The 17,356-nt window shown below is 47.9% G+C and overlaps 1 protein-coding gene across 1 annotated transcript in view; it reads right to left on the bottom strand.

Annotated features, from left to right (window-relative positions):
- Positions 1 to 15,940, bottom strand: part of LOC141954997 (hydrocephalus-inducing protein homolog) — a gene marked incomplete at its 5' end in the record, with an annotated part of 85,146 nt that extends 69,206 nt beyond the window's left edge. Inside the window, 3 exon segments of the mRNA XM_074895069.1 lie at positions 4,401 to 4,525; positions 10,379 to 10,578; positions 15,806 to 15,940. Coding sequence (XP_074751170.1) covers positions 4,401 to 4,525; positions 10,379 to 10,578; positions 15,806 to 15,940 — 460 coding nt within the window.
- Positions 15,941 to 17,356: the final 1,416 nt, after the last annotated feature.

Below are 17,356 nucleotides of genomic sequence, written 5' to 3'. Positions count from 1 at the left end.
GAGGCTTTGTCCTGCCCAGCATGAAGGAGCTTTGCAGAATGTTTTGAAAAGGACGATGAAACCGTCAGAGGATGGAAGACCACTGCCGCGTACCCAGGATGCCGCGGGCTATTTTTAATCGTTATTGCTACCACAGTAACGACACGCTGGGGTACCCGACTGGCTGAAACATTGCTTTTGGCCATGGAGAAAATGGTGCAGGAACTTTCATTCTGATTGCCTGGCAAAGACATGCTCAATAGACCACCTAATAAATCAGTCACCCTTCAAGCTGTGCTTCTGCTTCTCAGCAGATGCTGATCGATCCACAAGGAAAGGAGGCTAATGAATGTTCAGTTCTGTCCTGAAACACCTCCACCGGTAATGACACTTAGAACACGTCAGTGATTTCCACTGATGATAAGAGTAGACAAGCTGTGGTCAAGGATGACCTGCAGAGAGATGAAAACCACATTCTTCCAGAAATCTTTCACGTGCTAAAAATGGGGGATGCAGCGTCACGCAGATGTCTGTTTCTGTGCATGCCTGAGGATGAACAAAACAGCCAGAAGGAGATTTCTAACTTCCAAGCCACCCTCCTAGTACATACATCCCAGTCTGTGCTCACGCAGTCAGCTCCATGGGTTGCTGGAGCAGGGGTTTTCTTCAGAGGGGTGTTATGTAGTTGTGGAGCTACAAAGCTGTGCAAAGAAACCTCAAGCAAATGAAGCACAAACTTCATTCCCCTTCATCTACCCTCAAAGTGACAAATCAGCTCTCCTGAAACACAAGGCCCTGGAGAGGGGCCATACTCTGCAAGGAGCAGAACAACCTTACCAAAAACAGCATGAGAAAAATTCATTATTACAAGCAGCTCTAGGAAAGGGGAAACAAAGACAGGAAACAGTTGTTACCTATTACCTGTTTTGATAGAGACAAACACTCTGGAGACCAACTAGACTCACCCATCAATCTAAGTGATTTGAACTATAAGAGCACATAACCAATCGGCTGTATAAAGTATTAGTTACCAACCCTCCGTCTGTTGCAGTGCTGCTACTGTTAGGATGCAAAGTCAACATATAATTGCACAAACTCCTATTTACACCTTTTTTGCCTACAATATACGACTCCCTCCACTCACTTTGAAGCAGATGTACGAGAACATAAAAGTCTGACAGAAACCAGCCATACTGCTGGGAATTCTCACAAGAGAAGGAAAAAAAAGCACAACATGCACTCACCACCTACAACAGGCGGAAAGAAAAATCCCCTTGCAAAGTTTTTTAATGCCTCATAGCCCAAGGAAAATCTAGAGAAGCCTCTTGTACAGCATCAGTCTGGCTTACACCTTAGGATCTAACATGGGAAACAAGATCTTCTTTAAAAACTCACAGAATAATGTCAGTTTCTAACCATCTGCCAGCACTAAACACAAAATAAAAAATAATTGCAGCAGTTAGAGCACTATAGGGAAGCTTTGGATTCAAAAGGGGCTGTTGCTTAGGAAGCGGAAGATTTCCCCACCTCTTAGCACCTCTAAGCAGCTACCGTAAATCTTCCTGGTGTGGAAGGAACGGAGAAGTGCATGAAGATGAACAGCTGCAGACTGGAGTGGCAGTGGCACACAGCGGTGGGCGTCAGAAGCTCACGGTCTGTTGCCATGAATTTAGCTCAACAGTAGCTTAACGCTACTCACAGAAGCACCAGAGCCCCTGTAAACACTGGCACAAGACTAAGATTAAAGCCAGAAACTGGTTTTAGTATTCCCACCCTGGTATCCTGCACAATACAGGGACGAGTCAAGGATGTACTGAGGTAGGGAGTTTGCTCAGACAAGTACTGAGCCTCCTCCATTCCGGCTGCAGTCAGTTCAAATTGAGAACACTCAGCAACTTGTCTGAGCGATCTCAGGAACAGAAAATGCAGCACAACAAGGGCTAAACCTCAGTTAAACCCTGCTGCCTGTCCACATGCATCAGTGAATTTACAAAGGAGAAAAAAGAGGAAGGAAAAGACTTGGTCTACAGACTAAATCAATAGGATTTTCATTTCATTTTCAAACGAGTTCCTAGAACTCAGTGACTGCAATGCCAGCCTTGCAAGACAGATGACAAGACCCTTGGTCAAAAGGGGGTTCTTAGAGGAAAGAGAACAGAGCTCTGCAAAGGTGGTTGCTTTCTCCAAAGCCAAACCACAGATGACTATCACAACAAGGCAGTGTTTTCTCAGATGCTTTATCCTCGTGGTAGCTGAGATGTTCAGAGGTGCTGGCACGTCCACGCTACCATTACTTGTTCAGCCTCAAACAGCAATAAACAGCCAGGGCTGGGATTTCGTGAGTGTCCTGCATGTGTACAGTGACCACTAACACAGCGCCAAGCCCCTGCATGGGTGGCCTCGTTACCGAAGTAAGCCTGCTCAGCCAAGGAAAAGGATTCAGCATCCCAACACGTTTACGTTCCCAGATGGAGTATGAGCTGGACTTTTTCACACCCAGACCCATGTACATGGGGGAAATGGAGGAGTTGGGACATGTAAAGCAGTGAAGATCAAATTTTCACTGTAAATCATTATGCTCTTAGCAGCAAAGACATTTTCTTCACACTCACCTGTAAAGTTTGTAGCAACACAATTACCACCACGCGGACAGCCTGTCCAGGGGACAGCACCTGCACTCCTAACCAGGACAGTGTAAAGGAGGCACAATTCTAATCAGCCAAATAGCAGGCAAAGGGAAGAGCTTCGTGTCTCCTTAAGCAATGCTAGGGACAGATTTGAATTAAAATTAAAGCCAGGCAACACGCACCTGATCCTGCATCAGTCACACTAAAACCAGTGGGATTCACTGAGAACTACTGCCACTTGTGAGCAAGTCCATACAGACACACAGTAAGGCAAGGAAAACGCCTCCCAACACCCTACACTGATATTTTGCTCTTAGTGCCTCCGCTTCATAAGAAACAGTCTGTTGGCAACTCTGAAAGAGCAGCCCAGCTGCTTTTTGTATGCGAGTCGCAGGGAGTCTGACAGCGCAGGACAAAGCAGCCAGGGCTCTCCCCGCCAGGCTGGGTAACACGGTCTGGTGCTCTGCACTACGCCTAAAACAAGCGGCTTTTAAGACCGATTGATTAAATGCTTTGGTTTCACTTCAGCAATTAATCTCAGCAGCCTTTTACTTCTTTGTATGCTGCAAAGTGTGAGAAATAATCCCTTAATTATTCCTTGCTCTCCTTCTCAGTCTGTGGTTTATTAAAAAATAACTGCAGCGCCGTATTGACAGGCAGGAACAAATCCTGCCTTCATCTCCCAGGCAGCTGCACCATGTTACGGGGAGGTTGCCCACCCCAGAGCCAGCAGATAGTTTGGTCCCCGTGGCCTGTCCATGAAAATCACTTTGGCAAAGATTACCCATGGAGGGATCAGGTGTTAAGAACAAGGCTCAGGTTTTCCAAGCAAGCTGTGAAGATCCCGGCCCTGGATTCTTCAATTGCACTTTCCATTTCACATGGTATAAACCCCACCGACCTGTTAGCCCTCATCCAACCCAGGAAAAGATCTATCCCTCTGAAGTTTATCCTATAGGTTCCCTAAACGCATACAAATGAGGCACCTTTTGTCGTTCTCTGAAATGTCAGTTGTTCTGTCAAGAAAGTGTTACCCAAACCAATGAGCTTCTCTGAGTGAGCATAAATTTTCTGTGAATGTGTCATTGACTGAAAAATATTAAACAAAGCTGTGATAACTCAGAAGGCTGCAAAGAGCATTTGGAAGATATAAGAGAATTTACAGAACTTCTACAAACTCAAGACAATAAAACGCTCATTGCTGGGCTAAAGCATCGCAGTCGCACCTAGGTGAGGACATGACACTTCCCAGGAATGAAGTTCAGGAACAGGGACAAAACAAACCTCTCTTTCAGGCAAGAGAAAATGCACACCAAATGCGTTCAGGCAACTGAAGAAGTGTTTTGAACAGCATCACGAGATACCTCTGCTGAACCAAGGCAGACAGAAGCCTTTTAACATCACACCTTTTCTTGAGTTTTTCCCACCTACTCTTAAAGTGACACTATTTGTCACTTTTTCCCCGAGGTAAAGGACAGGGGAGGTACACCTGGAGAGGGAATTAAGGTGGCTGCAACATCGGGCAATGATGGTAGATGACTGTCATGGGGCGTGCTGGGGGGAGAACACCGTGCTGACAGCAGGGATGGACCAGCACACAGCCACACAGGACACACAGAACAGGCTCAGCCTTTGCCCTTTAACTGCTCCCTTCTAAGCACTGAGACGTGCAGAGGTTTTGAAAGAAAAACTTTTAGAAGTAGTTTGCAAAGAAAGTTTAACGTTATTCTGCCTAGAAGGGGCTCTGTTCTGAAGGATGCAGAGAGCGTGCACCACGCAGTGCCCAGCACTTACCTGTGTCATAGTGAACTACCAGGGAACCGGAATGATCCCCGGTCTTCAGCGGGTGAAACTCCACTGTCACTTGCACGGCATCACCAATCCCAAGAGTCCCGATGGAGGGATCCACAGAGAAGGGGCTGCAACACAGAGAAAGAGACACATCAGGGCTATTGTGGGCGATCCGGGGACTACACTCCTTTTGCAGCCTACTCCACTTCAGCTCATTGGGCAAGCAGGAAGCAAACAAACCACAGCCAGCAGAAAAAACAGAACATAGAGGATCAGAAATGGCGCTACAGACTCTCACTTCTGAAGAGATCCGGCTCTCCGAACATCCTGTGGTGTCAAACGACCTCACCTCCCCCATACTCTGCATCCCCATCTCTGCAGGGAGGCTCAGGAGTCCGACTGCTGGCAGCACAGCCAGAGGATGGGTTCTGAGGAGCACAGAGAGGGTGAGAGCGATCTGCCTGCACAACCTGACACTGACTTCCGCAGGAATCTCTCTTTTCCTGCCACCTATAAACTCCACCTCAGGAGATGCAAATGTCAGGGCACTACCTGTCCCAGTGAGACTGCAGCCTAGCAATCAGACAGGAGGGAGAATAAGTGTCTTTCTGAAGACCACAGAATAAATATGATTTAATTTGCAGAATTCAATTTTTTACCTTGAAAACATCCTAGTTTAGCCTAAGAAAGGGTGCATTTCGTCAGCATTACAGTGAAAGCTGCTCTAAGAAAAGGAACAATCAGAAAAAGCTGAATAAGTGCAAACGCGGATTAGAGCGATACAAGGACGTGGAAACAAGACACGGCAGGAGGATCCCTTGTACAGCCTGAACCGTTAAACCCCCGGCTACATGAAGTGCCATTACCAGGAGCACATCAAGGCGGGTTTAACAGGGGTTTTTCTGTGTATTCACAAGCACTGCAATCTGGGACTCGGGGTTGTCATCCAAGCTCGGTAACTGTTTGCTTGGCCCACCAGGCAAGTTCTGTGCAATGCACTGGAAAGAATTATGAAAATGTGTTGGGGTACTTTGGATTTAATATGAGCAATTATGATTTGTCACCAGATAAACGGCTCTTGGCTGACAGACACAAAACTCAGTGCTTTAATGCAAAGGGACAAGCCAGGTGTAACATGCTTCTGCAGCTGGGCTTCATGGCTCTTCTACAGCCCCACTTAGAAAACAAAAGTTATTGCTTTTAGTGCTTTGCTGGTGGTCAATTTGTCACCTTAAAAACATGCTCTGGAGAGTTTTACCATCATTAGAGAATGCAACACACACAAAAATACTGAGAACAACTGGAGCCATGCGCAAGCTGAACTTTGTTCATGTAAGTAGTGACAGCTGATGAAATTGCTGGAGTTTCTGCTCATTAAGGAGATGTCACTGCAATTAGGGGCCTGACCTGCTCCCATTACAACCACGGGAGCATTGCCACCGAAGCACGGGGCCTGCAATGTTTGTGTGCTGGGCCTGAGACTCTGGAGAGAGGAGGAAAGACAAGGCACCACCAGCCTCAGAACTGGGCTGTTCTACACGGTCCTGCACCCGCACTGATGGTCACTGACAGGACTGCTGCAGGTCTCTGCCAGGGCTTGGGTGGGATCATTGCCTGGTGTGAGAAAGGCAGAGATTTTGGAGTTTCTTTGGTTTTGTTTTTTGTTTCTTTTTCTTTCAGAAATATTGCCAGAACAGAAAAGCTGCCAGTTAAGGGGGATCCTGGGCAACACTTCAGCACTACCTCCCATCCTATCACCTTCCTGCTCCTTCCCCATGTCTACATACTCCTGCCCTCAGATGGATGGGAATAACCCTCCCAAAGATACCTTCATCTTTTCAAATTGTGAAAGGAGGATCCAGCCAAGTTCAGGACTCAGTTCTCAGGGCTGAGAAATGGAGCACAAATCAGATACTGCCTGTCCTACATCCTACCCCACGCCGTACCCATGAGACAACTCTTCCTGCTGTAGTGGGAGCTCATTACCCCTCACATGGACCTGGTTCTCCAAGACTCAAAGATGTAAGCTCCATGGTTTAACTTAACTCCCCTGAATTTCAGTCACCATCACTAAGCTGTTGTCTGCAGCCTACAGACGAGATGCTAAGGAGACATCCCTGACACACTGTCACAGCCAAATGAAAACCACTGCTGAGAGATGGCACTAGCGGGATAGACACTGGCTTTTTACCCATTAAATGTGAGCTGTTCTTTGGGATAATTTGCATCCTGTTAGATCTACCCTTTTAATGAATCACTACTGCTCCTGAAAGACAGAAAAGGTAAGGTTTGGAGGCTTTTTAATAGCTCGTTTTCTTCTGACATGCTTTGTAACTATGTCCATTTGTAGGTTTGCTTTGTTGTACGACATCTAGACTTTCACATGTCCAGATCTCCCAATGGCACCTTGCAGTCCCTTATGCAGCTTGTATAAACACATCTAGCCACACCAACTTAGGAGAGACCTGCCCATCAGTACTTGCCGAGATCTTGCCTGTTATTGCCCTTCAGAAAGAAAGCAACACTAGATTCGTAAGCAATTTCATCATGATATGTTTTGGCATTTACATCTTGCTTACTTTCACCAGGCAACAGCTCCCCATCTTGACAGCTGGGCATCCCGTGATGATACCAAAGGCCAAATACTCCTGACAGAACTGAGAAATACGACTGACAAGTGAATAAAGCTGGCAGTTCTGTGGCCCAGGCTCTCAAACTACCATGCTGCCTGTTCTCCTGAACCACACCTTTGGCACACGCAGTGTGCAAGGAGGCCGCAATATACTTCAAGTGCCGTGGCATGTTTATCTCCTGCAGCCAACCTTTCTTTGGTCTACTGGGGCCTTATAAAATCATTTGAGTTTGGGAAAATAGATTTCATTACAAGCTACCTCCAAACCCAAGGAAGACAGTAAAATTACTGGTGATTGAATTGCCTCTTCTGTCTACTAAGATCTATTGCAGGGGAAAAAAAAAAAAAAAAAAAAAAAGGTAGTTTGGTAGTTTCATCTTGGCATATATTATTTTACAGTAACGGTATAACAACCAAACTCAAGCAATGTATCTTTTCCAGTAAACCCAGTCTGCTACAGTCAAAGCATCCAAGACTCCATCTCTGTGCTAAAAAATCCTGTCAGCATCACGCAAGGTCTGTATTTCCCTCTTTCACTGCACCTAGGCTCAATTTTCATGTCCTTGGATGGTCTTTGCACGTCCTACGGGAACTCGCCAGTCTCACGCCACCATGTAGCGTATGGGTACTACAGGGAGGGATACAACGGGGCTCGAGGCACTGTGCCTCGCAGGATAATTTCCTGAGCCTTCAGAGCTTGGTGGGGACATTCCTAAATGGATCTTATCTCAGACTGATCCCCTCTAGCCCCATAGCATGGCACAGCACAACGTCAGCAATGTCAGGAGAAGGCAGTGCTGCACTGAGATCTGCTTCCAGACACCCTTTTCAACTCGGATGTACTGGAATGACATTTATCTCTGTGAATGTCATGAAGCAGAAACTGGTTATCCTGCCTTAACAATGAGACAACAGGAAGAGACTTTCTCTATTTATACTATTATTACTTTCTATTACCATGCTATGCAGCTAAGAGCTGGGTATGGACATGCAGAGGGAGGAGAGGCACGAAGCCAGACTGCATAACAGGGAGTGCTTTGGTGGTTTTCTCCCTCCATGAAAAGTGATCAAATATGCGGCCATGCTTCTGGTAGAAACCATGGCAAGGGAGAGCTCCAAACGGGAACAGCAGAAGGATGCTGAATTGGCCCCATGGCTTCACTTAAGAGCTCTTCCCTGGAGGGAAATGCACAACAGAAAACATCAAAGCCTTTAGATAAATGAGTAACAGGCAGGGAAAGTCATCATGAAGTGACCAGATGCAAGAGCTGAGGGGAAAGGTTAGGACTGGAGATGGGCTGAAAAATGCACTGAAGGTGAAGGCAGACAGATTATGCTTGATGCCACAGAGAAGGAAATCCAGAGAAAAGCTGCGAGGAAACGTGATATGAGCAGCACGATGGACTAGGAAATGGTGGCATCTGCAAATGACTTGTGAATGGGCAAGAGCCTGAATATGCTCAGGCCAGAAAACACAAGTTTAAATTGTTTAGATAGAGAATAAAGGACACAGAGGTCACTTGATGGATCTATAAGCTTAGACAGATCTCTCACTCCCTTCTACTCCACTAATCCTCCTCCTCCTCCTCTCACATGCAAGCATGTATTTTTAAATACTCTTTTAAGAGTATTTAAAAAGAAATCTGAATGAAAGTCAGGGCAACTTAATTAGAATAAAATGCTACTTATATTCAAAGATTTAAATCATCTGTTTGAAATTTCAAAGCAGCTTTCAAAAGTTTATCATGAAATGGAAGAGATGGCAGATGCCCTCAGCTGACAAGGGAAATCATATCAGCTTCCCATCCCTGTACACATGCAGTCCAGTTGTTCAGAACTTTTTTGTGTGTAGTTTGAAATAAAACATTTGCAATGCCTCCCATTTCTTTATTGCAAATCTGGGCGGAAATATTTGCTCAAGCTCAGAAACTCTTAAAATCCGTATCAAGGAGGACTCGACGTGCTGTATCACTCAATAGGAGAGTTGGAGAGTCCATTGCAAAAAGATGATTACTGAGATTTTACTGAGTATTTATTTTGGTGACAACAGCTAGATCTGGAAATCCCAGAGGAAAACTGTGCAGTGATTTACAAGTTCCTGCCTACGTGTTTCCACAGGGAAAAGAAGCAGCCTCCTTAAATAGCATCCTAGAAGCCTGCTTAAATAGCCTTGCCAGGGTTTGGTGGAAGCTCCTCTTGAACCCTCATGTTTCACAAGAGAAAAGTAAAGACTGGCCTTTTGAGCCCTGTTTTCCTGGAGAAGAAGTTGAAGCAGCTCAGGTGCACCAAGTCAGACCGCTGGTCTTTGCTGCATTCTTGACCTCAGCTCCTACACCAAGACCTCCGGAACCAAGCAACTCACCACGAATTACCAGCCAACTCAACCAGTTTCCCTGCAGCTGCATCACCCTCTCCCATTCAGCCAACTGGGAAACCAGTGACTGTCTTCTGAGACCAGAAGGAGCAGGACAGGCTGTCCATAACACAACTCATGTCAGGCATTTGATTCGGGACCACCGGAACACCACGCGCTTGCAGCCTCCCAGAGCATGGCTGTCTTTGGCCGACACTGGTATGGAACCACTTCAGAAGGCACTCGGGATCAGGAGGTTGCAAGCTGGATACTTACAGATTGGAGCACTCTCCAGGAAATCTGGGAGAGATAAAGCTCTAAAAGAAAAGGCCCCCAACCCATGCACCAGACACTTGCTGCATCTTTTGCCTGTGCCCTCATTAGCATGCTGCTTTGGGGCTGTGGTGCAGTTTTTAAGCCAGTGTCTGCTCATCTCCACCTAAAAGCTCATTCTACTTAATATTTGGTCTCACGGACCAGACCAAACCCACTGGAAAACAAAGTTCCTGGCCTTTGTCAGGGCCTCAATACCAATTGCTTTGATCTACGATTTCTAATGGCACTTGCATATAAAGACACAGCTGCTGGTAAATTCGTAAATGTCTCTCTCACCAGCTGACAGCTTGCCCATCTCTTAACACTGTGTTCGGTCTACAGGAACCGAGCTCCTAGAGCTGTTGCCTGCCACGCAGCACCTTACACAGCCCAAGGGCAGCCAGGTTGCCTTCTGTCATGTGCTCTTTCAGTCTAATGGAATCGGTCTTGCGAGATGCTCTGTTGGAGACACCACTGCAGTACAAAACCTCGCTGCAGCACGCAGAGTTTTATCACAGGTTCCATCATACTTAAAACACTACAAGCAACAGCAAAACCCACATGTCCTGCCCGTTTGCAGCTACAGCCGCAATACAGCAGCTCAGATGCTCTGGTTCCTTGTTGTTACCAACCGTGTTATCATGCAACAGTGTTTTGCACAAAGAAGATGAGCTCCTTTACCTCTCAGTGCTGATGCGGTAGCGAGCCTCCCGGTTACCCACGTTGCGAACCAGCAGAGTTTTCTGGGAGCTGTACTTGACTGGACAGACGGAGAAGTTCAGCTGGTCAGGGAAGTCCAGGATAGCTCGGGCACCTACAGCTCGGATTGGCACAATAAACTTTTCCCTTTCTGTGATGCAGGTGAGCTGGTGGAAATAATCCTGCAGGGAAAGAAACAATCTCAGCACAGTGCATTTTGTACCATCCCATGGCAGAAGAAAAACTGCTGGTTTCTATGACTCTAACAGTAGCATACAGTAACGTCAAAGGGCTTTTTACCTTAGGGACATTTCATTCCTGTAGTGTGAACAAGGCTGCTAACTTGCAAAGAAGAAACAATCCCATTGATTCGCCTGCTTTCACAGCAAGCTGGCAGAACCTGACGAAATTTTCTGATACTTTGATTCATGTGAGGCACCAACATAGAGCAATTTCATGGAAGGGATTACAGCAGTAACAAGAACCCGTGATCATCCCCACCGCAGATGATCAAAGGCTCCACTAAGCACCCACTGTGCCACAGTACTAACTCCAATCCCAGCAACACAGTGACCTCACTGATGCTGGCCAGGGAGGGGATGCTCAGGTGCCTTTTCAAAAGGACTTTGCCACGTGCACGACCAACACTCAGTCTTTGGTGAAATATTTAACAAGCTGGACATGGGAATTGTTTTAATGTCAGGTGAGTTTAGGGTAAGTGTGTAATTCCTACCCTTTCCCAGAGCAATATAGGGACAAGGCTGGGGTCACACACCCTTAAAAAGCTAGCTGATCCATCTCCCAACCACAGAACTGGCTCAGCTCTACACCCAATCTACTCCTGCAAGATGCCTGACAAGTACTTAAAAGCACTAACAATTCCACCCCTGCCCTCAGCAGCCTATTCCAGCTCTACACTAGACTTAAAGAGTTCTTCCTGTGACTAATCTCAGGTACATGAAGGCAAGGCTAAAGCAACAAGGATTTGGCCTCAGAGACAACCATGACCTTGAGAGAGCAAACTGCCTCTCGCCATTCATGCACAGGCACGTTGCGTGCCGAGCCCCCTCTCCAGGGACGCCCTGGGACGCTGCATCCCGTACAAGGCTGGACTCAGCTCTTCAGAGTGCCCTGACCTTCAGCCACGCTCCGTGACCCACCAGAATGGGACCTTGCACCAAGCTGAACAAAGCCTCAGGCCAAACCGGGGGAAAGCCAAGGGAAGAGGGGTGCCAGGCAGAAGCTGGCTGTGCAGGCTGCTGTGAACCCACAGTCCTGTGAGCATCTGCAAGCTGAATAACCCTCCCGTGGGAGGAGATGGGGGCTGCAGATCTCCACTGCAGCACTGCCCTGCCTTACCAGCTCTGCTAGGCATTTACTTACAGTCTACGGGTACAGCTGGAACCAATTCACAGCCTTGTTTTACTTTGCAACTGCAAACCCTTAGACGGTTTCAACCCAGGTTTCTAAACAAACATGCCTGGGTGAGAGAGGGGTTGCATCGCTTCCACACTTTAAAGTTTCTTTTTAGACCCACCAGCTTCAGTCTACAGATTTTCATGAAAATACAACTTCATCCTTCATACAACTCCTCTCCCAGTTTCAAGGAAAACACCTGTCACTGTGCAATGGTTCCTCTTCTCCTATTCACCTTCGAGAAGCAATAAGTTATAAGCTCTGGCCTGCGAAGTATCACCACTGGCATTTGAATTTCACCCAATGAAATTAAAGAACTGCTTGTGTCTCAGAGGTGTCAGTTCAGGCTCTTTGCAAGCTCAGGTTAACATTAATTACTGTCACAGTGACAGCAACCTTCACTGCCCAGCACACCAGCAAACGCAGGGGGCGGTTTTGCTGTGAAACCAACCCTAAATACCTCACTGAACCCATTGCATCAGACAACTGCAAAGAAGAGATCCTTGTAGCACAAAGTAACGTAGCAAGTCGAGCAGGGAAAGCTCCCTGCTGAAACCAGGATATCATGAAGGCTGGAAAAGAAGGGCCATTAAGAGAGGAGAGACTGGAGGATGAAGACAGCTTCCCATGAGAAGGGGTGGCCCTTCTCCTGCCTTCCTCAGCCACCAATTCACAGCAGGCTTTGAAATCGGTCACTTGGCTCCAGGTTCATTTTGCACAGGGCCATTTGCCTTGATTTTCTGCCCCTTTCCTCCCCTCAAAAGTCATCTTAAAAGGATACTTGGAATAGCTTCAGTGTGCTACCAAACATCTAACAGCGCCCGACTGAATTCTAATTTCAGTAATGCAATAACTCATCAGCCTGTCATAATTCACATTAACGAGCATTAATTCAGTCTCCACTGAGCAACAGTAGTGAATTTGGCAAACCTTACAGACTGAACGTGTATTGCTTGAATATATTGTATTGCTACAGCAAAAAGAGCGAGAGGACAAAACAGAATAAGCTGTGCTATGTATTCATATGCTTCTTGCTTCCTTCTTCCTTTAAGATAACCTATTAATAAGCCAAAGGACACACACAAAGGTAGGTATTCCTGTCTATTGCCAGTCAGTTCCACGATGGTTTCCAATTAGGCAGAGACTGTCAGACCATAACGCAGCTGAAGCCCTAAACCCGAAATGTGTACGACAGAAGCAGCAAGAGTAACTACCTGGAAACGCTGACCCACAGAAAAATTAGCATTTCTTATTTCTAAGGAGAGTGCCAATAAACAGAGACATGTCAGCTCTTTATTTACCTTCTGACAGTCCCATCCTGTGGCACATTCCCAAATGACTGCAAGACAATAGGAAATTGCTCATTTTTCAAGCAAGCGCTATATGGCACGTGGCATTTCAGCCACTAACAACTCACGTGGTCCTTTTATTTAGGGCTTAGCTGCAATTTTACTCCCTTGAATCAGGAGTGACTTTGCTGAAGTCAGACTTACCCCGGGGAAGAACAGATTCAAACCAGCTCCACAGCAGGAGTGCCCAGCCCTGGCAGAGGGGTTTGTACCTGCGTCCCAGCTCACGGGGTTATCCACCCTCCCTGCAGGTGATGGAGCAGCAGAGGGGCAGAGCCTCTTCAAAGGCAGCGCTCGTCAGCCTTCCACAACTAACACACAGGTGTTCTGCGTGCAAGCCACTGCCAGCCCAACGCAGGCGGCTCTGCAGAACCATTTCCCAAAGCCTCTTTGCTGAGGGGTTTTCAAGGCGCCGTGCACCTCCTGGCTGCGCTGTTGATGCGTTTCTAGCTGAGCTACGGCACTCTGGTGCTTCGCTGGCCCCACACTCCATCAAGTATGAGACAAAATGCTCAATTCGTACAAAATTCTGATTCAGCTGTATAAATCCCCACGTGCTCCTCGCTGAGCAGCAGGCATCCCTCTCCCCATGCCCTGCACAACCCCCAGTGCACCAGAAACCACCGGAGTGTCGCTGAAGCTCTGCTGGCAGAGCTCCCTGCTCCATACACTCGCCAGTTCAAGGGCAAGACAAGGGACAAAGTATTGGACATGGGGGTTCTTGAGGGCTCTCTCACCCCACTTGTATTTGTGGTGATGTTCACGTGTTGCTCTGCTGCCTCTCTAAACTCGAAGAGCAGCACTTTGCCCTTCACGGGCACCAATATACCTCTGCCACCCCCCAAAAGTAAGCTAATTAATATGAATAAATCAGAGTTTGAAGACACCGGTGTACTTTGCAAAGCCTACCTCAATGAGATTAAGCTCTTGTGTCACTTGAGTAGTTTGGAGAACTGCCCTAGGACAACAGAATTTTAACCCTAAATATTAACGATGTGAAATAATTTCTCATCCCTCCAAAGGAACAGATTATTTCACAAGCATGGGGAGCTAGGGACCACAGGGCATTTTCTCTTCAGTTTTCTATATCCGTGCTGTTTGAGGATAGGACAAAGTGTTAAATTATATCTAAGTAGCAAGTGAAAGATGAAGAAGCAGGTACGCCCAAAGAGATCTTGCACCGCTGGCCCGGTGCAGAAACATCTGCTGGCTCAAAGCTGTCCCCTGGCCTCGTCTCTCCAAAAAAGCCATGCGAAGGACAGTGCTAAGAGGTAGCAGGATGGTGGTGAAAGGACTCAGCATGCCTGTCCTTGTTTCCCTGCACTGCTTCCTCCTGTCCATGCCAGGTATTAAATTCTTCTGCACTAACAAGCCTCCAGATAACAGCATTGACCCTTCACATCACAGCACTGAGAATCAGACCTGCCAGGGCCACAGCACTGATGTGCAAACCTCTAAGCAAAGGCACGGCGTGTTTGGCATGGAAGAGGTGCCAGCTGACAGAGCAGCCACAGTAACACGCGTGACGGCCACAGCGCAGGCTCTGGGTAACGTGTCTGCCTGCAGCTTGTACCTGCCCGTTTATTCCCCTGTGTGCTCGTTCAGGCAGATGTCTCAAAGCCACCTGCAGCCCAACAGCCTCCTGCCGAGTTAGGGACATCTAGAGCTCAGTGTGCCTGTGCCAGGCTGGCTCCCTGCCACCTGCACAGCGGTCCCTCTGCCCCAGCGTCCCAGCTGCATCGCAGACAGACAAGTGTCCTCAGGGACAGCCCAGCTGCAAGGCTTGAAAACAGAGGGGATGGAAAAGCACCATCTTTGCTCCAGTCCAGGGTGAGGCAGGGAAGTGGCTGCCCGATGGGAAACAGAAAAGCTCTCTGGATCTATTTGTTCCTCTAGTATTTTCCACAATAATTAAACCCCTACTGTTGGGATGAGATGGTCAAACATCAATACCCCACCCTGCCATTTTCCTATAGTTCCACATGCATCTTCCCTCAGGAACACTCAAGGAAGCGCAGGGAGGGAAAGCACAGCCCGTCAGTCCCTGCTGCAGCAGCTAACAGCATCCTAACAGACCAGCTGCAGACTGCCCGACCACAGCCTGGAGCAGACCCCACAGCAGGCTGTGGGCTATAACCAGTGCGTAAAATCCGCCATGACTTCAGACATAATGTTCTGCTGTCTCGCTACCATGGCCAACACGCGAGGCATTAAGGTGACTCCAGTTTCCACGGGTGGCAGTCCTCACTCTGATCAGGCTCACTTTAGGTCCTCCAAGTAACAAGTCACTTTTAAACACACCTCTGTATCTACCGTTAGTGGAGCAAACCCATAATCACACAGCAGTGGACAGATACCAGAAACCAACACCTCGGGAGGCCGCCCCACTACAGACGGCACTCTCTTTTCTCTCAAACCAGCAGACATGACATTAAATGTTCCATCACTGAAGGACAAAAGTGATCTGAAACACGTAAGAGCCTCCAGCCTATGAGAGCATAATCTTCCCCATGGGGAAGGAGTTTCCCCTGGTTCTAGATCCAGGACAGTCCTCAAAACCCACAGCAGATGCCCTGTTCTGAATCCAGCCCAGCAGGTTCAGCTTACACTGAAGGCACCGACCTCTCTGGACCTCCAGTCTCACCTTGTTCTCCTCCGGGGTGAACAGGACGCGGAAAGTTGAGCACATGCCAGGTGCTACTTTACAGCACACACCACTGGGGCTGGTCAACTTGAAGTAAGGCGACGGCTCCAAGACAACCTTCACCAGCCGAGGAACCTGCAGGGAAGACAGGAAACTATGATTTTGCCACTCATACGGACACATGAGGAGAAAATACCTGGCCGTGCCCTGGGGACATCCCTCCTTAACCACTTTTCCAAAGCACTTCTAACTCTTAAGGTTGTCACAACCCAGACTGGAAGCCCAGAGAGTCGCAACAGTTCTGTGATCCCCTTGGGTTAAATTAAGGTGAAACGACACCAAGCGACCGGTTAAAATGTTTTACTTGCGGTAGAAAACAATTTAAACTTGGAAAAGGATAATAAACAATGTGGTGTCTTACAAAGGGAGAGGGAGAGGGAGAGGGAGAGGAATGCGGATCAGCACCCCTGGATCCAGCACTGTCTCAGGTCCGACCGTCTTGGCTGGTGGGTGCAGACGCAACAAAGTTTCTGTCCCCTTTTCAGTTCATCTTACCAGCTGGTTAGCACACTTCTGCTTCTGGGGCAGAAATGCTCACCTCTTGTCAGGCCTTGCCGCCTCTTCAATGGCGACGGCACGAGGCCGTTAGCAAGGCCAGCATGGTGTCTGGCTGACACAATGGAGCCACACAGTACCGGGCTTACACAGTGCGGCCAGTGATGAGCGGTCTTGGTGCTCGAGGGGAAACTTTTGGTTTCACTCAGTTTCCCCCCTCTGAGGTCCACATAAGGCATTTGTCAACACAACTACAAGGGAGTGGGGGGGTGCGGCCTTCCATACACTCCCGCTCCCTCAGGTGACATTCCTTAGACTAATCCAAAGGCCACAGCTGGTCCTGGAGGTTTTCTGTGTCGATGAATGTTTGAGGCATCAATGCCTTCAGTTCCTTACAGAGGAATACACCGGGATGGAATCCATTCTGCCAGGGCACAATAGCATATCAACCAGCCCAAAGAACCTGCGGGCTTCTGCCTGCACACACCCAAGCAGTCACGCCTCTGGAGGGGGATGAAATACCCGAAGGCAAAACAGCACCTGCTATACTGGGGGGAGGAAGAAATTCACTTCTAACATACTGGGTTTGAGTGGGGCAGTCAAGCTGCACTGCTACAGTCACGCAGGCAGACCAGCAAGAGGAGACCACAGACACTGTGGCCTTACTGGGAATAAAAGGAAACCTGGAGAGCAAAAGGAGGAACATAGGAAGACAACGAGACAAGAAACAAGGAGATGGCTTAAGGGAACTTAGAGTGGGCTGTAAAGAAGCAAGGGAGAAGCCAAATACACTACAGGGAAAGGCTGATGCAGAAGAAGAGAGCGGTCAACTTGCCAAAAATGATGGAAAGCCGCACAGCCCCCCAGGCTGGGCCTATCAATTATGGCCTTCAGAGGCATTTTCTGCCTTGAGATACGTGACCAGCACTGACTCACGGTGTGGTTTCTTTGTTAAAAGCCACTCTTGGCTCTCTGGAGGCTCTTGCTGCCTGGTGC

The sequence above is a fragment of the Athene noctua genome, unplaced genomic scaffold, assembly GCF_965140245.1.
Source record: "Athene noctua unplaced genomic scaffold, bAthNoc1.hap1.1 HAP1_HAP1_scaffold_61, whole genome shotgun sequence".
Taxonomy (NCBI): Eukaryota; Metazoa; Chordata; class Aves; order Strigiformes; family Strigidae; genus Athene; species Athene noctua.
This window is presented reverse-complemented; position numbering and strand designations above follow the sequence as displayed.